Source organism: Fringilla coelebs (genome assembly GCF_963513975.1).
Source record: "Fringilla coelebs genome assembly, chromosome: 20".
Lineage (NCBI taxonomy): Eukaryota > Metazoa > Chordata > Aves > Passeriformes > Fringillidae > Fringilla > Fringilla coelebs.
In genome coordinates, this window is record NC_140046.1 from 2,930,899 (window position 1) to 2,953,922 (window position 23,024).

Here is a 23,024-nt window from a genome sequence, read left to right on the forward strand (position 1 = left end):
ATATTCTTATGTATATTATTATTTAAAATTAGCAGGTTCTTATACCTTTCTGACAATAGCAGATTTCAGTCCACTGTTAATGAATTCTGATTAATTTGATTTCTGTTGTCACAGTTCTAAATAGAAACTTGATAGTAGTAAATATCTGTATATTAATTAAGCATATATATATAAATTAAACACACACACATATATAAAATATATATACAAATACATATAAATATAAAATATAAAATATAAAAATATAAATGTATTTAAATAACTATAACTATAACTAAACTATAAACGATAACTATATATAAAACTATATATAAATATATACATAAAAAAGATGTAAATATATTTATATATAAATATATATAAACACATATAAATATATATTAACTAACTAACTAACTAACTAAATAAATAAATAAATAAATAAATAAATAAATATTTGTTTATGAATTTAACTTTTGAAGCCAGCATTAAAAGCCCTGGATTTTAGTAGCATTAAAGTGGTAGCTGGAAGTAGTTTGATTTTGGACTTTTTCAGGTCACTGCAGATTTTTTGGGGGGGTATTCCCAGCTGTTTCAGGAGTTTTTGTGTCAGATATACATGTTGGGAAAAATAAAAAGTGCAGTGCAGGATATACAGAGTGTGCAGATGTATATTGATTTATTGATTATTTTGCTTTAAATAAATAAATATCATAAAAATCCATCGAAAAAGTCTTAATGAGCTGCACAATAATTTGGAATTTACCATCCCCATTACATGTGTGGCACCAGTCAAATGCAGGGCTCTGGCAGAAATTCTGCTTTTTTTCCCTTCTGTCTCTGTATCCAAGCCTTGGAGTAAATAAATTGCTCTTGTTGCTTTTGGTGTTTAGAAATGCTGAGACTCCTCTGGGGAAATTGCTGAAAGGACAACCCAGCGTGGCCAAGAACATTTACAGCTTCGGTTTTGGGAAGGTGAGATGCTCTGGGGAGGGATTTTCTCATGAGATTGGAACATTTTCCCCAGAATCTCCTGTTCCTCACAGTCATTATCTGGGCTATTTTTAACTTGTAGTGCATTCTTATTTTTAACTTTTACTGCTTTCTTTCTTTTAACTTGTACTGCATTCTTATTTTTAACGTTTTAACTTTTAATGCATTCTTAATTTTTAGTGCATTCTTATTTTCAACTTTTACTGCATTCTTATTTTTAACTTGCAGTACATTCTTATTTTTAACTTTTTAACTTTTAGTGCATTCTTAACTTTTAGTGCATTCTTATTTTCAACATTTACTGCATTCTTATTTTCAACTTTTAACTTTTACTGCATTCTTATTTTTAACTTGTAGTGCATTCTTATTTTTAACTTTTACTGCTTTCTTATTTTTAACTTTTACTGCTTTCTGATTTTCAACTTTTTAACTTGCAGTGCATTCTTATTTTCAACTTTTAGTACATTCTTATTTTTTACTTTCAGTGCATTCTTATTTTCAACTTTTTAACTTTTACTGCATTCTTATTTTCAACTTTTACTGCATTCTTATTTTTAACTTTTACTGCATTCTTATTTTTAACTTTTACTGCATTCTTATTTTCAGCTTTTTAACTTTTACTGCATTCTTAACTTTTACTGCATTCTTCTTTTTAACTTTTACTGCATTCTTATTTTCATCTTTTACTGCATTCTTATTTTTAACTTCTACTGCATTCTTATTTCTGCTGAAAAGCTGGGGGGAAACCCCCTGAAGGGCCCAAATATTCAGACCTTTGGTGCCTGGTTGGGTTTGGAGCAGCAGAAATTCCCTTTAACCATCACCTGTGGCATTTCCTAAGCACCGCATCTCCTTCCCCTCTTCCACCTTCAGTGGGAAATTCCGATTTTGGCCCTGATTTTTCAGATTTGCTGATGTTTGGGCTGGTGGCACTCAGGGTGTTGATGTCCTTGCTGCATTTTGGGGCACTGTTGCATTTTCCTGTTGCATTTTCCTGTTGCATTTTCCTGTTGCATTTTCCTGTTGCAGTTCCACCTGGCAGGCAGCGGCCACCTGGGCTACCTGGCCTCCCTGCCCATCATTGGGGACAGAGATGTGGTGCAGGCTGATGATGAGCCAGCATTCTCCTACCCCGTGGGGCCCTACATGATCATGACCAAGTAAGTGGAATTCCAGAGGGTTTTTTTTTTTAGCCCCTGTTTGTGTCTGTTGCAATCACGCTGCAAATTGTTGGAGCAGGGCTGTGTTTGGGTGATTTCCCGTTTTTGTTGTGTATTGCACCTTGTTTGCTGCTGTTCATTGATTAATATCTGAGTCAGACTCGTGGCTGAGAGGCCAAAAACAGCCCACAAGCAATATTAACCCAATTAAGGCTTATTAATGATGGCAGTGTTTCAGTATTGATCTTTTTTTCGTGGTGGGAAATACAGATTGTGTCGTTCAGCATTTAATCCTTGTAGATCTTTGTCCAGGATTTCCTCTGCATAACCTTTGCTGAAATGAGAGTTGTAAGGGCAGGCTGAGCATTCATTTAAAATCTTGTCATTATTGGTAATTATTACAATATAATTATTATTACAATAATATGGTGTTTTCTAATTACTGTGCGTTAAGCAAGTGGTTGTGTCTCAGTTGACAAATTGGTGATTTAATCTCCCCAAAACTCTGATTTGTGTCACTGATGGTGACTTTGCTGAAGGGAATCCCCTTGTGGAAGGGGATTTTGGGCACTGAACCTTTCCTGCTCCATCAGCCCTCAGCAGGACAGAGTTCATTGTCAGTTTAAAAGAGCAAAATTTCAAATTCCTGACAGCGGGAGGCAGCACCAGAGCACCACAAAAAATCATTTTTGGTAAGAATTATCTTGGTAAAAGTCACAAAATTCTTGGTAAATAACCAGATAACTGGGGGGAAAAAAAGAAAAAAGGAGGGAAAACACTGCTGGAAGCATCTGGTCCAAATTCCTGTTGTTCTTTGCAGCCTGATGTGGGGAGGCAGCAGGGTGACAGTGAAGGAGCTGAGCCTCCAGCCCCAGGGGAACAGCTGGAAACTGCGCCTGGCTGACCTGCTCCTGGCAGAGCAGCAGCACAGCAGGTGGGACAGAGCTGCCCGGGGCTCCCTGGGCTGGGGGATATGGGATTTACCTGGGAAAAATGGGATTTACCTGGAAAAATGGGATTTACCTGGGGGGAATGGGGTTTACCTGGGAAAAATGGGATTTACCTGGGAAAAATGGGATTTACCTGGGGAAAATGGGATTTACCTGGGGGGAATGGGATTTACCTGGGGGGAATGGGATTTACCTGGGGGGAATGGGATTTACCTGGGTAAAATGGGATTTACCTGCTGGGAATGGGATTTACCTGGGGGAAATGGGATTTACCTGGGGGGAATGGGATTTACCTGGGGGGAATGGGATTTCCCTGGGAAAAATGGGATTTACATCAGGGGAATGGGATTTACCTAGGGAAAAATGGGATTTACCTGAGAGGAATAAAATTTACTTTGGGGGAATGGGATTCATCTAGGGAAGAATGGGATTTCCCTGGAAAAAATGGGATTTACCTGGGGGCAATGGGATTTACATAAGGAAGAATGGGATTTACCTGGGAGGAATTAAATTTACCTGAGAGGAATTACATTTACCTGGGAGGAATAAAATTTACCTTGGGGGAATGGGATTTCCCTGGGAGGAATGGGATTTACCTAAGGAAGAATGGGATTTACCTGGGCAGAATGGGATTTACCTGGGCAGAATGGGATTTATCTAAGGAAGAATGGGATTTATCTAAGGAAGAATGGGATTTACCTCTCAGCAATGTTAGCCTGGGGTTGCACATCTTCCCCAAATCAGAAATACAATTTTCTTCCCACTCCTGATCTTTTAAAATCAAATATTTCAGTTTAAAAAAATTACATTTACACTGAGATATATTCCAACATTTGTGTTCTATTGACAAAAGCACTCAGCAGGGCAGGATTTTCCTTCTTCTCATCTCAGATTTGCCTTGGAAATTTGATTTTTCCTCTCCCTGTGCAGCAAACTGCGCCACCCCCACCTGCTGCAGCTGATGTCTGTTTGTCTGTCCTGTGACCTGGAGAGAACTCGTCTGGTCTATGAGAGGGTTCACTTTGGCTCTCTCTACAGCATCCTGCATGAAAGGGTAACTGCAATGCTTGGATTTTAAATAGTAATTCATCAGAACTTTAGTGACTAACATCTTTCCTCAAGAAGATAAAATCCTCAGTGTGATTCTGAGTTTCTGGTTCTTTTTCTTATTCTTCAAATCAATTACAAATTTTAATTAATTTTTTAAAAATTTAAATTCAATCACTATTTTAAAATAAATTAATCAATTTTAAAATGGAATTAATTTTTTTCGAAATTTAAATTTAATCAAGTAGAAATAGAATCCATTTTTTTTTAATTGAAAAAATTTAAATTTAAGATTTAAAAAAAATTTAAATCTTTAAGAAAATTAAATTTAAAAAATTTTAATTCATTGTTAAAACTGAAAAATTAAATTTAAAAAAAAAATTTAAAATTAAATTGAATCGGTTTAAAAAATTTTAATCCATTTTTAAAACTGAAAAAAAATTAAAATTAAAAATAATTAAAATATAAATTTAATCAATTTTAAAAATTTTTAATAATTTTTAAAAAATTTAAATCTGTGTTTTATTGCTGTCATTTGATCTTTTTCTCCTCTTTTTAAGGCCTTGTTACTTGGTTTAGCATCGAGAACAAAAAATAAATCTCTTTTTTCCTCCAATAAATTTCCCTTGCTGCCTTCCCCACCCCATCACACCCACAAGAACCGACTCTGGCTTTCTCCCAGCTCACATTTCCCCCCCTGCCAGGCAGCTCAGGGTTGTTTTTGGGGTTGTTTTTGCAGCGGGCAGAGTTCCCAGTGCTGCAGACAGAGACCCTGCTGCACGTCCTGCTGCAGATCCTGGACGCGCTGCGCTTCCTGCACGGCCGCGGCTTCCTGCACCGCTCCCTGTCCTCCTGGGCCATCCAGATCGTGTCCTCGGGGGAGGGCAAGCTCTGCAACCTGGAGCACATGATAGAGAGGTGAGACACTGCCTCGGGCCAGGAGGGCAGCCCTCTGGGGATCCCTCTGGAATTGCCTCTGGAAATCACTCTGAAAATCCCTCTGGGAATGCCTCTGGGAATCCCTCTGGAAATCCCTCTGGGAATCCCTCTGGGAATCCCTCTGGAAATCACTCTGAAAATCCCTCTGGGAATGTCTCTGGGAATCCCTCTGGGGATCCCTCTGGAAATCCATCTAGAAATCCCTGTGAGAATCCCTAAATCCCTCTGGGAATCCCTCTGGAAATCACTCTGAAAATCCCTCTGGGAATGTCTCTGGGAATCCCTCTAGGGATCCCTCTGGAAATCCATCTGGGAATCCCTCTGGGAATCCCTCTGGGAATCCCTCTGGAAATCCCTCTGGAAATCCCTCTGGAAATCCCTCTAGAAATCCCTCTGTGAATCCCTGTGAGAATCCCTAAATCCCTCTGGGAATCCCTCTGGGAATCCCTCTGGGAATCCCTCTGGGAATCCCTGTGAGAATCCCTAAATCCCTCTGGGAATCCCTCTGGAAATCCCTCTGGGGATCCCTCTGGAGATCCCTCTGGGAATCCCTGTGAGAATCCCTCTGTGAATCCATCTGGAAATTCCTCTGGAAATCCCACTGGAAATCCCTCTGGGAATCCCTCTGGATATTCCTCTAGAAATCCCTCTGTGAATCCCTGTGAGAATCCCTCTGGGAATCCCTCTGGGGATCCCTCTGGGAATCCCTCTGAAAATTCCTCTGGAAATCCCTCTGTGAATCCCTCTGGAAAATCCTCTGGAAATCCCTCTGAAAATCCCTCTGTGGATTCCTCTGGAAAATCCTCTGGAAATCCCTCTGTGGATTCCTCTGGAAAATCCTCTGGAAATCCCTCTGTGAATCCCTCTGGAAATCCCTCTGGAAATCCCTCTAGCTGTGCTGGAGGGCTCAGAGACCTCGGCACAGAGCCCCCCTGTGCCTTTGATTTAGCCCTTGGAAAACAACAATTACCAACCTTTATATGAAGAATTACAATTCAATTACAAGAGAGTTTGAGTAGAATAATAACAATAATAATAATAACAACAATTATTATACTAATAATAATTTTTTTTTTTTCTTATTTTAGTGGGTTTTTTTAAATTGTAAAGTCCTTAAAGGAGGTGTTGCTTTCCCCAGGAAATCTTTGCCAAAAGACATTTACTGCACATTTCTATTTGCAGAAATACCCTGAACCTCTTAGGTATGAAACTAAAAGCTGTAGCCCACTCAGGTGTTTCATTCCTAAATATAATCCTTGCAGTTGGGTGTGTTGTGTGTCCTGATTTCCATTTCTCCCCCTTTTTGCAGCAAGGACAGTGGGGAGCACAGTGACCTGACCCGAATCCCTGTCCCAGCCCAGCTGTTCCGCTGGAGCTCCCCTGAGATCATCCTGGGCAGGCCTGGCACAGCCAAATCAGATGTTTACAGCTTCTGTGCAGTGCTGCAGGAGGCCCTGACAGGTCAGTGCTGGAGAAAAAACAAACCAGGCAAAATAAAAAAAACCAAAACAGGCAAAAATAAACTGAAAAAATAATTAATGACAATAACAGAGATTATTGTCCTGTAAAATGTGAGCAGCAAACTTAAAATTGTGTGGCTGAGGGATGAAATTAATGGTGGATGTTGGAGAAATAAAGTGTTTTTCTGCTGTTTATTTTTCTTCTTCTTACCAGCACAGCAAAACATTCAATTAAGTCTTTTCACTGTTCAAAACAAGCTGGAGCAGCTTTTGTGTGTTTGATCTCTGTGATAACTTAGAGATAAGTTAATGTTACTGTGTTATTGTAGCTGTTATTACAGATAATGTCTGTTCTGCACTCACTTTGACTATTCTGACAGTGAAATGGGAGAAACAATTACCCTAAAAATTAATCCCAGTGAAGAATCCAGAGCAGGGTTGTTTGCAGTGTCACTCTCCTCTGGATATTTCTGTCAGCTCCCTTGAAAACATCCACTGTTGGAATAAGACAGGGAGGAGATGCCAGTGCTTGTTTTTAATTGTAAAATAGGGAATGGACAGGGACTAATGTGATCTTTTTATTTTATTACATTTTATTTTATCACTTTTTTTTAATTAAATTACATCAGGGAATGATGTAATTTTTTAAAAATTAACATTAAAGTGCAGCTGGTGACATAAAATCTGCCCTTGTGCCTTGCAGAGAGCCCTCCCTGGAAAGGTGTGGAAGACTCAGCTGTGAAGCAGCTCATCCTTTCAGGGCAGCAGCTGGAGGCAGATGTCAGGCTGCCCCTGCTCTATTATGATGTTGTCAAGTCAGGGCTGGAGCCCAAACAGAGGAACCGCTCCATGAAGCTTCAGGATATTCAATATGTCCTGAAAAATGACCTGAAGGTGATTTCCAGCACTCTGGTCTTTGATTTGTCCATTCAGATTGTGCCTTAGTCCAGAGGAGGTGATCCAGCACTCTCATGGAGCTGAACAGCAGAACTCAGAGACACAGAACTGACAAACCCAATTGTATTTTATTCCTTTTTTTGTTCTGTTTTACAGGACTTGGTTAAATCTGGAAGTGGCCAGGCTGGTGGAGTGCCCAAAGCCCAGAGATCTGCTGTTCTTGCAGATGTGAACATCTGCTGGGCATCAGCTTTTAGCTTCCAGAAGAGAACAGTGGAGCTCCAGGAGAAAGAGATGAGCAAGGCTGGTGAGTTTCCTGGGGCAGGATGTCCTCCCTGTGCTCCTCACAGCAGTCTGACAGAAATCACTGAAATGGGAGCACTCAGGGTTTTATGGTGCAGGTTGAAGATGGGAGGCAGTTGGTTTTGGATTTTAGCTGCCACTTAATGCAGACTCAGGGCTCTAAATCTGTTTTGCTCAGCAGAGGTGTCAAAAGCTGCTCCTGGAATTTCTGAATCCCCCAAATTCTCTCCTCAACGTGCAAAAGCAGCGGGGCTGTTGGGCTTCTGGAGAAATGATTTCATGTTTCCAATTGCATTTTTCAGGTGGCTTTCCTGCCCCCAAGGACTCTGCTTTCCCCAGGGAGAGCAGTGCTGTGGTGCTGCAGGAGGCAGCAGCCAGTGCAGAGCCCCCAGAGCAGGACAGAAGCCCCAGTGTCTGCTCTGAACTGCAGCCAGCAGCTTCCCCCTGCAGTGGCAGTGATGTGGATGGGAGCCTGTGCAGCTTTGAGATGAATGAAATCCTGGCCAGTTACCCAGAAGGTGCCCAAGACTTCCTGGAAGGAGGGCCTGGGTCAGGCCAGGCTCTGAAGGATGCAGGAAGGCAGCAGGAGCAGGAGCAGAGCCAGTGGGAGGCTGAGCAGGAAGGGGAATCCTCAGGGACCAGCACGGGCTTCACTGGGGAGGAGGAGGAGGATGAGGAGGAGGAAGAGGAAGAGGAGGAGGAGGAGGAAGAAGAAGAAGAGGAAGGGGTGAGAGAAGCCTCTTGGCTGCCCCAGGTGAGAGGAGATGCTGGCAGGAGGCTGAGCAGCCCCTCCCAGAGCGAGCAGCACATCAGCAAATGCGTCCTGAACCTCAAGATCATGCAGAGCATGCTGCAGCAGGCTGGGCATTCCCTGAGCAGGACAGAGGAGGAACTGGACAGGCTGAAGGCCCTGGCAAAGCAGAGGAGGCTGCTCCAGGAGGTCAGGATGAACCTGCTTCCCAAGGGGAGTGCTCAGGGAAGGCACTGGGATGATGGTTCTGATGCTGCTTCCCAAAGCACCAGTAAGGTTCTTTCTGGAGTTGATATTTTTTTACACCAGGCTGTGGCTCCTCCACCCAGGGACTACATTCCACCCCCAATAACGTGTCAGGCACCAGGCAGAGACAGCTTCCAGGCTGTCCCCAAGGCAGCCAAGGAAAGAGAGGCCATTCAGAATGAGAAGTGGAAGAGCAGAACTGCAGCCAGCCATGGGGATCTGGGCTGCAGCCTGGGCAGAGGGCTGGATGGTGAAGTGAGCCCAAACCAGGAGGTAAAGTGTTGAGCAGGGCCTGGTTATCCTTTCTGTGATCCTTAGCAGGGATGGGTGGTGTCCAGGAGGAGGGAACAATCTGTCCTTTAAAATGTGCTTTAAATCCAGGAATGAAGGCAGCTCAGCAGTGCAATTGTGTTATTTCCTCTTTCTCTCCAGTCCTACCAGGACAGCACTGATACAGAGGCTCAGGGTGGGGTTAAAATGGGTTAAAATCCAAATTCTGCACTGAAATAGAGATGGGAATCTCAGGGAAAAAGCCAGTGGAGAAATATTTCTGTTTGTGTTGAGGCCTAAGCTGTTGTTGGGAAGGGCTTCTGGATCACTTTAATTGTTAAATACATGGACCAAAGAGAAAGAGAAATTCAAGTGCATCTCTCCTGTCAGGACAATCTTGAGTCATTCAGTTCCACCCATCCCCCTGGAAGTTCCAGGTTTTCATTCCCTGCCTGCACCTGAAACCTGCTGTAAATCCAGGGCAGAGCTTTTGCTGGAGTTGTCATCCTTTGTCCTGAGCAGAGCAGCTAAAACAAAACCCAGGGATTAAAGCTGGTGCTGCCCTGTTCTGAGGCTGCATCCCAGCCAGCTCAGGCAGTAATTAGCAGTAATTAGCAGAGTGCCCAGTGTGTGCTGAATCATGGCTTGTTGGACTCCTTTCAGCATTTCCTCCCACACGTGTCTGCAAGAAGCCAGAAAAAGTTCAACCTGCAGTGCCAGAGAGGAGCTGATTCACATCCTGCAGCAAGGAGGGAGGAGGAGAAGTGGTGAGTTTTGATCTTATTCATACAAGAGTTAATTCTGACAGATTCATCTGGAGAGAGAGGCACATCAGGATCAAGGCTGGCATTAAATGTTCCTCGGGAAGGCAAAAGCCATCTGTGCAGAGGGGAGCCTGCTGTGAGTCATTGTCAGCTGCAGAGCTGCTGTGACAGGGCACTTTGTGCTAAAGAGTGCTGTTAAAAATGATTTCACATGCCTCTGGGATGGAGGGCAGCGCTCCCAAATGTACCAGGGCCTGAGGAGAGCAGTCTGGGGAGGTGTTAATGAAGGTGGTTCTCCCCTCTGGGCACAGCCTCCTTCAGTTCCCAGCAGAAATGCTTTTCAGTGTCATTTCTCTGTGGTTTTAAGCAGGAATGGAAAGCACAGGTTGAAATTAGCTGGCAAAACTTGTGCAGATTCATGTTGGGAAGAGGGGGACAGAAGACACTTCTTTCAGTGTTTGGTCAAATCATAAAAACTGCTGCAGTTTTAAAATGAATCCATTTGGGTCAGAAAGAGTGGCTGGTAAAGGTTAGAACAGAAATATTCCATGGTCAGTGAACTGGGAGTGATCTCTGGTGGGAGAATCGTTGTCCAGGTGTGAAATTGTGATCCCCTCAATAAAACAATCCCCACACCTCCCATCAGCAGCCCCTGAAGGCAGTGACAGCTCAGAGATGCAGAGTTGGATCTACAGCTTGTCTGGTGAATCTGGAATAAACCTAAATAATTATCTGTGCTTTCCAAGCTCCTGGCAGCTCAATCTGCTGGTTCTGCTGGGTTGTTAAAAGGCTGAGAGCACACGTGCTCTAATTGATGTTAAAACAACTTGGAGCCTTTTCCTGGCTGGGGAATACTTGACACAATATGCTCAGGCTCTAAAATAGTTTGTGCACTTCATAATCATCTCTTGCAGGTGCCATTCAAAACCAAGGGTGGAGTTGTGCAGCAAAAAAAGCAGTGAGAGGAGGAAGGTGATGGAGTCAGGATGGAGGAGTGAGTAAATCAGTGATAAATCAGTGATAAATCAGTGTTAAATTGGTGTTAAATCGGTGTTAAATCAGTGTTAAATCAGCATTAATGTCAGAAATCTTGCTGCAGTGCAGTGCATTAAACTCAGCACGGGAGGAAAGGTCTCTGTGCTTTATTGCTGAAGCTCTGAGGATGTTCTTGGAGGGAATCCAAGTGAGTGGGATCCTGTGTCTTGCACATTCTGGGCATAAAATAATCCCAGGCACGTTGAGGTGTTTTGGTTTCTGGAGCTGGAAGGATTTTTAGCCTGGTTTTGGGCAGTGTGAGCATTCAGGAAGGGCAGGGATGGCAGTGCCCAGTGGATGGCAGCACGGGCATGGGTAATAGAGGATCCACCCCACAAAACCTGCTCCTGCAGAGCCTTGTCCATGTCAATTTGTGCAGGTTTTAAGCTCTATTTAAAATAAAAGGAAGTGTTTAGCTCTTTCCATGGCCAAGGCTGTGGTGCTGCCAGCTCTAACCTAAGCAGCTCCAAGTCTGCAGGCACAGGGGAACACAGGGGATGCTCTGAAGGTCCAGGTTCTGGGGTGTGGAGTGATAATTTGGTTTTTTTGTGCAGCTGAAGTCAAGCAGATGGCCAGAAGAGTGGCCTCAGGTCGGCTGGGGCTCAGCTGTCCCTACCCTGCCAGCGAGGGCACGTCTGAGAGTGAAGCAGAAAGCACCAAGGAGCCCCCCCAGGAGGGCCCTGCTGGAGCCCCCAGGGGCCAGGAGCAGCAGAGCTGTGGGTGGCAGCCAGGAGAGGCTGCTGAGCCCTGGGACAGCGAGGACAGAAGTGACTCTGGGGACAGTGACCTGGAGCCTGCCCCCAGGACTTCCCCAGGTGAGACAGAAAATGCTCTGTTTTCTTTTTGTCCCCTCTCATTTCCAATCCGATTTCAGCTTCTGCCATTTAAAAAATTTTTTTTTACAAGTTTTGTCCATTTTATCTTGCAGAGCTTTGCCCTCAGAGCGAGTCAGTCACTCCCTGATGGGCATAAATAGAGATAAGATGAATATTAGGTGCTAATAGGTGGAGGGGATGAGCTTGGAGACCTTCATCATCACTGATTAAATTACCAGCATGAGAAACCCAAAGCTCTCAGACCCTTGAGAGTGCTATCACACTTTTATTTCTCCCAGTCTCACCACACAGCTGCTTTTTCAGCAGCAGCTCAGTGAGTAAAGCTTCTGAAAAAGTTCTGGACAAAGGAACAGGGGAAGGTTCCCTTGCTTAGATTAATTAATGAGGTGAGCATTTAAATGTCATTATTTCTCCGTGTTCCTGGCAGACAATTAGTGCCACTGTCTGCTCTCATTGATATTCCAGCAGTGCCTCAGATCACTCACTTCACATCTCTTTTTCCTCTTTTTTTTTTTTTTTTTTTTTTTTAATTTTAATTTTTGCTTAATAATTTCGTTCCATTCTGACATCCTAGGGAGGAGCTGCCAGTCCCCAGCACCAGATGAACAAGCAGAGTCTGGAAAATCCATTCCTAAGAGTTCAGCCCTTCCTCAGCAAGCTGAGACTCTCTCTAGAGTATGTACAGAAATCCAGGGAGTTTAGTGGCAGCTGCCTGTCCATGGAAAAGTTCTGAGCTGATCTGAGTAACAATTCCCCTCCTCCTTCCTCCTTTCTTTTTTTTTTGTTATTTTGTTTTATAAACCACCAAGGTAATGCAAGGAGCAGGAAGTGGGTTGAAAATCGGGGAACAATTAAATAGAATTTCAGAATTTCAGTTGTTTTTATTGGCTGAAATGTGTATTTTTTATTAATAGAGAGGGGAATCATCTCAGGTGATGATGTCTTTCACAGGAACATTCAAGGGAATTGCATTGTTCCCCTCATTCACCTCCTGATGTGACTGAAGAATTCTTCACTCCTGATTATTTCCTTCCTCCTGCTCTGGAGGGAAGGTCAGAACCAGAGGTAAAAATAACATTTTTTGGTCATAAGTTACACAACATGTGGTTTAATTGTGCTCCCATTTGATTTGAAGAGAGCTGTGGAAAATGGCAGATTTTTTTTTTTTCCGTTATTATTCTCTTTTTTCAAAATTGTACCTGCAAATAAAGATTTAGGGAAGGGTTAGAAAATTAATCTTCATTAATTTCTGGAAGATACAAAACTTTTCTGTTTCACTGCTAGATCCAGTCTGGGCTGTTTGCTGATGAGCTCCTGAAAAGTTTCTCTCTCCACTCCCATCACCCTGGGAGGGTTGTCCTGCCCTTTGCAGCTGCTCTGTCAAAAAGTGAATTAATTTCTCTTTTTCCCCTTTTCAGACCTCAGATGCTGAGGGCAAAGCAGAAGATGTTTGTGCAGGATTTTTACAGAAATTACCTGCAGCTGCAGCAGTTCAGGCTCCAGGTAAATGTCCTTTTTCTTGAAGCAGGGACACGGAGTTGTGGCATTGATATTTTTGCCAGCAGCTCTCCTGTCACGAGGCTGGAGCTCCATTCTTCAGGATCTCTTATTCCTCTCAGTCCAAAATTACTGTTTTTGGGAGAGTTCAGGACATTTAGGGTTTTGGTTTGGGCACTGCAGTGCCTGAAATCATTTCAGATGCAGTGTTTATGTACTTGCTGTGTTCCAGTTAAAAAGCCAAAACAAAAACTTGTTTGAAACCTTTTTATTTTTACCCTGGGGCGAAGTTTAATCTCTTTATGCAACTTGCTGTGGTGCTGGAAACTGAATTAGAGTTTGTATTTACACATTAATATTCCCATTGCTGGGAGGATCTTGGGCTCAAACCCAGTGAGAGCTGACAGAGTGTGTGTGCAGAATAATGGAAGAATCATTGTTTCCTTACTCTGTTGTCTCTTTTAGCTCAAATCTGTAAATGTTGTGATATTCCCCAGTGCTTCAGTGCCTGTCTGGCAGCTGTGCCATGTTTATGAAAATGCATCTTTAAAACACATTTGTCTCTCCATAACAACAAAGGTCACGAGAACTCAGACAAAAAAAAAAAAAGGAAAAAAAAATTAATAAAGTCACAATTTCCTGTTCAATGAGTTGGGTTGTTTTCTTTTGTGCTTGCAAAAGCCAATAACAGGGAGCATTTGTTATTTGTATTCAGGAGGAAAAATACTATTCTGCAGCACAACACCACAGAGCTGTGGCAATAACAAGCTGGGAGTGAATCAGCTGAGCCAAATGCCTGGAGCCAGGTAGAAAAACTCATTTTCATTGTTCCTTCAGGCATAAATTAGCTTTTAAAGTGTGCCCTCTTCATTAATTCTGCTTATATATCTAATATTCAAATAAGATGCCAGTGGTGGTTTTTAATGATTATCTACACAGCTCAGCTCCTTGCTAAGAAAACACAAAAAGGGATTTTCACAGGTCTCAAGGGATTTTGTCTTTTGCAGAGTTTGGTGGTTTTTTTTTTTTTTTTTTTGCCTTAATGAGGGAGCTAAAATAGGGAAAAAAAAAAAGCCATGTACATATCACAATTCCTTTTCCACTGATAAACCACAGCCTGAAACAGAGCAAAGATAATTCAAATTAAAGCTTCAGTCATCTGCTTTAATTTTGCTTGTGGAGCTGAAGTGCCATGAAGATCCTGCCTTTCCCAACCCCGTGGGATCAGCCCAGGAATGTTCCCTGGATCCTGCCTGGGGGTAACATCAGATTTGGCAGCCTCTGAAACCTTGGAGGTTTGGCTGGCTCCTCTGAAGAACAGAAGGGTTTTTTGTCCCACCCCCCCATGAAATTTTATATTTTATATTATTAAATTTATATTATTAAATTTTATATTATTAAATTTATATTATTGAAACTTTATATTTTACCAGCATGGTAAAATTTTACCAGCAGTTGGCTGTGACTACCAGGGCTCCTCCCCACCCAGGAGCTGAGCAGTGGAAATCTCTTGGCTTTAGGATTAAAAAAAAAGAAGGTTTTTGGTTGTTCCCTTCACTTAGGAACTTTTGGCAGCAGGACAGAGGAGATGTTGCTCTCAGCATCTGCCTAATCCTCTTTGACCTTGTCACAATCTGAGACAGATCAAGGGATGATGGAACAGTGGAGTGGTGTGTATTCCTAGGTTTTGATTTATTTCATTTGATTCATTTCACCTAATTTCATTCATTTCACTTTTGTTCTGAAGCTACAGATGTCAATTAGAAGTTTTAACAAATCCTTCATCTGTCAAAAATGACATTTTTTCTCCTACCAGTCTCCACCTTCTAAGGTTTTAAGCAAAAAGTGTTTAAGAGCAGCAGTCTACCTCAGAGAGAAGGTAGTGCTTAAACTTCCTGAAGGAAAGGAAACCAAATTTCTCAATTTCCATAATTTTCTGAGGGTGAATGTGACCTTTCCTCCCTCGTTTCAGTGTGGATGCAGCACAAGAAGCGGCGCTGTGGGAGCCACAGGAAGAATGCCAAGAAAAAGATGTGTAAGAGCCACATTTTACAGCAAAACTTCAGCAAATTGGTCATTTGAACTACAAAATTTTGTCAAGGGAGATGGGGCAGACCGAGAGAAAACCCCCCAGAGTATTGAGAGAGTGTTTTCCTGTGAAAAGTTGTGAGATTGGTGTAAAAGAGTTGTCCTTAGCTGGGAATATTTTCATATTCAGAAGTAATTAACTTGGTGTTCATCTGGGTGTGCTTCTTCCCATGGAAGTGTGAGGATTCCTGCTTTCTCCTCTCCATATGGCACAGGGAAATAAAAATCACTTTAAAGAGCAAATCGTTCGTGTGGAGCCAAATAAATTTTAGTACAGAAATAGTCCTGTGATTTTCAGGGGGGAAAAGAAAAATCAGCAGAGTGTGTTTGTGATTCAGCTAATGAGGTTAATTTATATTTACAGCTAATGGAGATTTGCATAAAATTACTGATTTACAGGAGGTGTCTGTTCTTCTTTGAGGATGATGGAATCCAGGGTGTATCTCCCCAAAATTTGATCAATTTGGATTTAATTTTTTTTCACTTGGGGGTGTGTCAGTGCCTTCAGCAGTCTCAGTTTATCAGAGTCATTCTTTTAAATGCTCCCAAGGCCTACATTTAGTCTTAATTAACAGCTCATTAATTTTTCTTAACCCTTGAGTTTTTCCCTTGCCTTTGGGGATTTTTTCCTACCTTTTGGTTAATTTTGGAGTTCCTGCCCTTTCTGGAAGCAGCTTCCTGAGCTGGTTTTGTAGGAGGATTATTTAAGGCATCCTGGAAAGGAAGGGGAAGCAAATAATTAACATTTTCTGCCTCTTTAGCTTCCCTGAGAGTGGTGATTTTGGTCCTCCCAAGATTCCTGTGGGAAGTTTCAAAGGGAACATCTCCCTCCATTCCAGTGAACTAGATAAGACTGCACGAAATTAAAATTTCAAGACCCTGAAAATAGCAGGAATCTGGTGATTCACAGGTGCAGGGAGTGGCTATTCTAACTGTCAGAACATCTCTCAATCATTCAGATCAGTGGCAGATATTCAGGATTTGTCCAGCATCCCCTGTGAGCAGAACTTCCAGAGGGGAGTGGAGTGTAAAACACCTCGGCTGAGCCACGCTCCCACCAGTGTCAGCACCCCCCTGGGCTCAGGTAATGCAGGGAGGGGGAAAAAAGAGGATTCACAGGGAATTATTGCTCCTCTCTGTGCCAGCCAGGCCTTTCTGCCAGGATTTTTTTAATGTAAAAATCACCAAGGTGAATCGTGGACCTCCATTTCTCTGTGCAGAAATGTCAGGCTGCTGTTGCTGTTGGGAATCTCACTGTCCAGAGACACAGAATTAAAGGAGAATTTACAGGGACACAGCTGGAAAAGTCACTGCCTGAAAAGGTCTCTGGCAGCTTTCATAAATCAGAAATTAAGTAGTTTAAATCTGAACTGATACATGTGGATTTTAGTATTTTAAAGGCAATTTATTAAGCACTCAGTATGTTTATAACAAGTTAAATAACATGATGAATGTTTGTTGAGCTGAAGTGCTAAAGAGTAATGAATTAACATTTTGCTTTGTGCTTCATTAATTTGGTGGCTGGAATTTCTCAGCTGGCAGAGTTTAGTCTGAGGTGGAACTCCTGGGTTATCAGTTTGTCTTTTATGGATAGAATTTCTTGTGCGGGTGCCCGTTCCCTTTAATTTTTTTTCTGCTTCAGTTGAAATGTGCTAAAGATACAAAAATTCCAAAAATAATTCTCCAGCTTTGCTGTCCTTACTTTTTTTTTCCCCCCGTTTTTTTTTTTTTAATTCTAGAGGAAAAATTTCCATTAGCCTTTGAGAAATACAAACAGTGCCGTGAGTTTTCTTCAGATTCTTCCTTTTGTGGCTCTCAAGACACCTCCTCCACTGTGTTCAAGACTTTCACCACAGCCTGGGAAGGGGACAGGAGCATGGAAATTCCAGTGGTGGCTCCAAGAGTTTGCCCATCTGGACCAAAAGAACCCGTAAGTCAGGAAATAACTCATGCCAGGAGTTTCTTTAAATATTCTTTTAACCTTCCTCAAAAATATTTTTGACAATCCTTTTATTAAAAAGAAATGCAGGCAGAGGAATGCTTGTAGGTCTTTGTGAGTGTTTAGGAGTCGTGGCTCTGCGGATGAAGTGGGGAAAGTCCTGATTGATTTTGGGCATCGGTTGCACAAAGATTTGGGTTCCCCGTGGCCTCTCTTCAAGTGTCCCTTCCCTGCCCTCCATCCCTTCCTGGCTCTAGGGAATTTCCACTTCCCAGCCTTTGGAATCCTGGATCTGGGCTGGAATTCAGGATGACTGGGAAAAAGGAAAAACCTGGACCAAATTTCACCTGGAGTCTGGAATGGACTCTGCAGAAAATGAAAATACGGACTGGATTCTGGAGTACGGAATGGATTGAGCAAAGGGAAAAACCCGGACTGGATTTCAGCCAGAGTCTGGAATGGACTTGGCAGATGGGAAAGCCTGGAGCGGTTTCCAGATGAAGTCTGGAGTGGACTCAGCAAAATAAAAAACCTGGACCGGATTTCACCCAGAGTCTGGGATGGACTCGGCGAAAGCAAAAACCTGGGGCAGATTTTGGCCAGAGTCTGGGATGGACTCGGCAAAAGGAAAAACTTGGACTGGATTTTGGCTGGAGTCCTGATGGACTTTTGGCCAAAGGGAAAAGCTGGACCAGATTCTGGCCAGAGTCTGGAGTGGAGTTGGCAAAAGGGTAAACCTGGACCAGATCTTGCCTGGAGTCTGGAATGGACTCGGCAAAAGGGAAAGCCCAGACTGGATTCCGCCCAGAGCCTGGAATGGGCTCAGCAGAAGGGGGTTGGAATGAGCCCTGTGTTCAAAGCTTTTTTCTCCTTTTCCTGCACATTAAATGTGCCCAATCTCGTCAGCTTTGTTCTGTCCCAGCCCCTCCCTTTGGAGAGCAGCGTTTCCAAGGTCCCTGCAGCCATTTCCACTGATCCTTCTGGCACTGAAGGTGTTCCTGGGCCACAGCATTATCTCAAATTGCCTTTGCAGACAGTTTGGTATAAAACAGTTGCCTTTTCACCTTTCTTGTTATTTCCACTGCTGGGGCTGTGGTTCAGAGCTGGAATCAGAGTTTGCTCATTGTGCAGCTGACCCGGCACAGGCAGGTCTGTGTCGTGCTGCTCCACTGCCAGAACACTTGGAATTCATTAAATTCATTTGCAGGGCAGAGTTGCCCTGAGTGGCTCTGCTGATGCTGTCCCTTCATGTCCACAATCTTATTCTAGAATTAAGTGCATGTTGCCACTTTGAGGGCAGTGGGGATTTGCCTCTGGTTCCAAATTTTTAATTTTGGAGGGGGGCTCTTCTGATGAACAGATGTGCCTGGCTTTAATAATGAATAGGAAGTGAAGAAATCTTGGAACTGTCCAGTCAGAAAATTCCCATCCAACTGTCTATTCAGAGTGTTGAAATAAAGATTATGTAGCTGATGATATCTCACAGCTAAAATATGACTGCACAGCAATCTCAGCACAAGTTTTGGCACATCAGTCTCACTCTAGTTTCATATTCTGAACTGACTGAACAGCTTAGTTTAAAATTTAATGGTCAGCTCAGGCTTTAATTGAAGGTTCTACCTAAATTTTGGATTTAGGATGTTGAAGGGGAGGATTGAAGATCAGCAGTTTTTCAATTTACCTTCCTGTATTTAATTCTGTTTGATCTCACACAGGTTGGGTTGCCACCAGTTGCTTCATCCCTGAGGAGCACCAGGCAGGCACCTGGTAAGTCTTTCATCCCAGCCCCAGCCAAAATAAATTGTTCAATAAACAGAGAAATGGATTGGAAAGGAAATACAGCAGTCTATTAATTATTTTTCCTTTTTTTTTCCCCATATTTTTTTTTGCTCCTGGATGTCTCTTTTCAGAGGGATAAATAGCTAAGCACTCAACCATGTACTGCTGGTGCTAATTAGGTTATGGATTTTGTGTTTCCACCTGCACACTAAGAACTCTGACCTGTAAATCAACCTCTGTTTGAAGTGTAAATATCATGGCCTCAGATTTCTGATACAGCATCGAGAGCTGAACGTGCAAGTCTGGCCCGAAATGATTTTTCCATTATGGAATTATTGAGGGAAATTTGATAAAATATGAATGAGCCGGGCTCGTGCAGGGTGTTAAATGAAATATGTAAGCAAGATGCTATCAGAGTGTAAGCCTATGTCACAGTTATTAAGGATTAATCACTGCTAATTAACTAGAATATGTTTTTCCCTCTGTCTCAGCACTCTCAGAGGCATCTCCCCCCTCCATTGATGAGCTGCCTCCACCAGCCCAAGAGCTGCTGGATGAAATTGGTAAGAGGCACTTCACCCCAAACTGTGGGAGGCTTTCCAGCTGTGCTCAGCCAGGATTCCTCCCAAACCATTCCCTGCCAGAATACACTGGAGCTTCCAAATTAGTTGCAGTCAGTTGTTAGGAAGATCAAGAGCTTAAATGATCAGCAGCTCAAATAGCTGGCAGTTCTTGAAGCCTCTGCATTTCTCTGAGTGGTTTCCTTGCTGCTGCTGGCAGCACACTGGGTGCAGGTGGAGTTGGACCCAGAGAGGAATTTGGTGTACACTGAATTTTTCAAAGGTGTCCTGGAGCAGTTTGTGTTCCCTATTAGAGGAGGTGTCTGTGCAGAGCTCAGTGATTTGTGTTTCTTCTTGTGTTCACACACATCTCCAGTCAGAAAGGGTAAAAACCCTGTGTGGTTTTCACTGGGAGGGTGTTGGAGAAGAGTTTGCTTTGCTTATCCATCATTAAGCTCTTCTTAAATTAACACCAGGCATTGGGATAATGAAAATGTCCATCCTGACCTTATTTCCTCATTCCCCAGAACAAAAACCTGTGGAGATTGGCATAATCAGTGATGCCATTCATGATGGTCAGGGGCAGCCTGTGGGTTAAAATAATTATAAAATGTAGAATTAAATAAATAAAGTTATATATTATATTATATTATATTATATTATATTATATTATATTATATTATATTATATTATATTATATTATATTATATTATATTATATTATATTATATTATATTATATTATTACAATATATTACATTATATTGCATTACATTACATTATCTTATATTATAAACATTTTATTGTATTGTATTATATTGCATTATATTATATTATATTATATTATATTATATTATATTATATTATATTATATTATCATTTTATAGTATAGTATATTATAGTATATGATGTCATATTATATCATTTTATAGTATAGTATATTATAGTATATGATGTTATATGATGTTTGTTTTATGATGTTTTGTGATGTTCTATTCTATTCTATTAAAAATAGTTATAAAACAGTTATGAAAATAATATATAAAATAATTATAAACCATGTGCAGGTTTTCCTCTAGGGCTGGATGAATAAAGTTTTATGGTACTTTAGTGTACAGTCAGCCTAGACCAAAATGGAAATAATGCTGTTTTTAACAGAACACTTAAAGCAGCAAGATTCCATCAGTGCAGCCCTGGAAGGGATGGGATTGCCAGACCCTGGAGTGCCAGTGAATGGTTGGTTGCTAACAGTCCCAATGTGGAGATTAAAAATAGAAAATTCCTTTTGCCTTGCTGCAAACTGCCTCTGCATCCTCATCCCTGGGTGTTGAGCTGTAACAATAAATGCAGTTTTTAGCTCGGTGCCCCCACCAGTGTTTGCTGCTTTTCCCTGTGTGTTCCCTTCAGGGTCCCTCCTGCTGGGGGAGGTTTGCAGCTCTAACCAGGAGAAGGAATTTTCTGCTTTTATTGTGCCACTGTTGCTCGTGCTGTGTTCAGACCCAGGTGACACCACCCACAGGAGCAGAGGTGCTGGGCAGGGGATGTCAGATCCATTCAGCTGAGAATGGTTCAGGTGATTCAGCTCACAAAGTGGCCAGTGCACCCTACCTGTTAATGTTCCTAATTCTCCAGCATGGAATAATGCCTCTGATTTCACAGAGGAAGAAAACAGCTTCCACTGGGGTAATGAATATTGTATTTCCTGCTCTGTTACAAAGGCAGCAGAGTGGTGAATCTTTGTGCTGCTGCAAATGCAAATGGTGCTAAGTGGGAATCATTTTTAGATGTACAACAAGTCGTGTCAGAGGAGCAGAAAACCTAAATGTTTATAGGCTGTGCTTTTTTTCCTTCCTCCAGTGAGTCACAAAGTGAGCAGCAGTGAAAAAAAAAAAAAGGCAGACAAAAAAAGGCAAAAGAAAAAAAAAAAGGCAGAACATGAGTTAAGTCTGTAAAAAGCTAAATAACACAGTCACTTGAGAATGATGCTGGCACACGTTTGGTTGTCCTACAGCTCTGTTCAATCTTTTCCTGAGGGATGGAAGTTCATTGGAGCTTCTTGTTTTTAGGGGGAGAGGACTGCAGCAGCTATTGCTGGCTGCTCAATCACCGTGGTTTTCTTGGATTTGCATAAAGCACAGCTATTTCAGACTCCCATTTTTTTTTTTTTGTGGCAGCCTCATGCTTATCACAGCCCAGCAGGAGGGGCTGAAATATTCCCCATTAGCCCAAACCTGTTTAACCCCATCACCATGAATTTCCAGATGAGAAAATTCCCCATGGGGTGAATTCCCAGCCCCAACCCTAACCCTGATTCCTGTGGGGAGCAGAACTTGCTGATAAGTCTTTGAGGGGAAATCACTGGATTTTGATAAAAACCAAACCAAGCTGCCATCCTCAGCTTTCCCTTGGATTTCTCTCCCCTGTCTGGGATTGGAAGGGGAAAGATTAAAGATTCATTTCCAAATGCATTTTTCATTTCACTGGGCAACAAAATGTGGAGTCCTGTGAATCTGGAAATGTGTTGGAGTGAAATATTTATCTGGGCCTTGCTGCTGGCCACCTTTGACTGCAGATAATGGGAATTTGTTCATCTGGTAGAAAATCAGGCCTGGCTGAGGAAAGAGGGACTGAGAAGTGGGCAACTGGAAATTGCCCAAGTGCAGCAAAGAAAACAACATTTTAATGTCTTTATTTATCTTCCTTTGATACTAAAATCTTGCTGTTTGTGTGAATAGCTCTTGATCAAGTTAAAATGGAAAACAGAGAGTCAGGAAAAGAATCTGAGAGAAATGAGAAGACAAATCAGAGTTTATGGACTAAGGAGTCATTTAATCTAGCAGAGGATACAGAAAGGTATGAAAAAGGATGGGAAGGCATGTCTGCCTTTGAGTTACAAAGGCTCAGAATTTTAACAAGATTCAGTGCTTACAGAAAACTTTAAACCCCCTTATGACTGTTTTATTTGGAAATTTGCAGCATGACCCTTGTCACCATCACTTTGAAACCTTTCCTTCAGCAGGGCTCACTCCAGCCTGGATGATGTTTTGGAAAGAATGCTCCACACAGTTCCTGGAGATGAGGAGATCCAAGAAGAGCCTCAGGGACACACTCTTGGGTGAGCTGATAATTTCTGTTTGTGTTCAAGGGTTTGTTTGGTGTGCTGTGTACAGATCTGTGGAGGACTTTTCAGAAAATGGGCTGAGACTCCTTGGGGAGTGGAGTGCCAGGGAACTTGCCTGGAGACATGAATGTGAACTCTCCTACTAAATTGAGAGGGGGAAAAAAAATGTTTTGTTAATACAGCTTCCTGTAGGTGGAAAGCAAATACTTCAACAGCCCTGAAAGGCAGTGCTTGGTCTTCACAGAAATCAGAGATAATTTGGCAGAGTGGGGGAATTTTTTTGAGACAGAGAAAATGTGCATTAAGAGAGCAGAGTCATGAAAAGCTCTTTGTAAAGAAGAGTTTCTGAAAAGGGTTGTGCTTTCGTGGCAGTGTTTTAGGAAATTTGAAGAACATGGCAGAAGTCATTTAA

At 42.2% G+C, this 23,024-nt stretch overlaps 1 protein-coding gene across 1 annotated transcript in view; it reads left to right on the forward strand.

Moving 5' to 3' along the window:
* The window catches only part of TEX14 (testis expressed 14, intercellular bridge forming factor), a gene marked incomplete at both ends in the record, with an annotated part of 31,244 nt that overhangs the window by 7,439 nt on the left and 781 nt on the right, over positions 1 to 23,024 (forward strand). The window contains 26 exons of the mRNA XM_084219243.1: positions 873 to 954; positions 2,002 to 2,132; positions 2,953 to 3,066; positions 4,013 to 4,136; positions 4,869 to 5,047; positions 6,378 to 6,529; positions 7,232 to 7,422; positions 7,582 to 7,732; positions 8,163 to 8,331; positions 8,434 to 8,998; positions 9,659 to 9,762; positions 10,674 to 10,753; positions 11,349 to 11,492; positions 12,205 to 12,305; positions 12,582 to 12,695; positions 13,049 to 13,133; positions 13,843 to 13,933; positions 15,100 to 15,162; positions 16,175 to 16,299; positions 16,955 to 17,145; positions 18,870 to 18,921; positions 19,425 to 19,496; positions 20,650 to 20,727; positions 21,124 to 21,174; positions 22,227 to 22,344; positions 22,511 to 22,606. Of these exons, the coding sequence (XP_084075369.1) occupies positions 873 to 954; positions 2,002 to 2,132; positions 2,953 to 3,066; positions 4,013 to 4,136; positions 4,869 to 5,047; positions 6,378 to 6,529; positions 7,232 to 7,422; positions 7,582 to 7,732; positions 8,163 to 8,331; positions 8,434 to 8,998; positions 9,659 to 9,762; positions 10,674 to 10,753; positions 11,349 to 11,492; positions 12,205 to 12,305; positions 12,582 to 12,695; positions 13,049 to 13,133; positions 13,843 to 13,933; positions 15,100 to 15,162; positions 16,175 to 16,299; positions 16,955 to 17,145; positions 18,870 to 18,921; positions 19,425 to 19,496; positions 20,650 to 20,727; positions 21,124 to 21,174; positions 22,227 to 22,344; positions 22,511 to 22,606 (3,423 nt within the window). The remainder of the gene's footprint in view (positions 1 to 872; positions 955 to 2,001; positions 2,133 to 2,952; positions 3,067 to 4,012; positions 4,137 to 4,868; positions 5,048 to 6,377; positions 6,530 to 7,231; positions 7,423 to 7,581; positions 7,733 to 8,162; positions 8,332 to 8,433; positions 8,999 to 9,658; positions 9,763 to 10,673; positions 10,754 to 11,348; positions 11,493 to 12,204; positions 12,306 to 12,581; positions 12,696 to 13,048; positions 13,134 to 13,842; positions 13,934 to 15,099; positions 15,163 to 16,174; positions 16,300 to 16,954; positions 17,146 to 18,869; positions 18,922 to 19,424; positions 19,497 to 20,649; positions 20,728 to 21,123; positions 21,175 to 22,226; positions 22,345 to 22,510; positions 22,607 to 23,024) is intronic.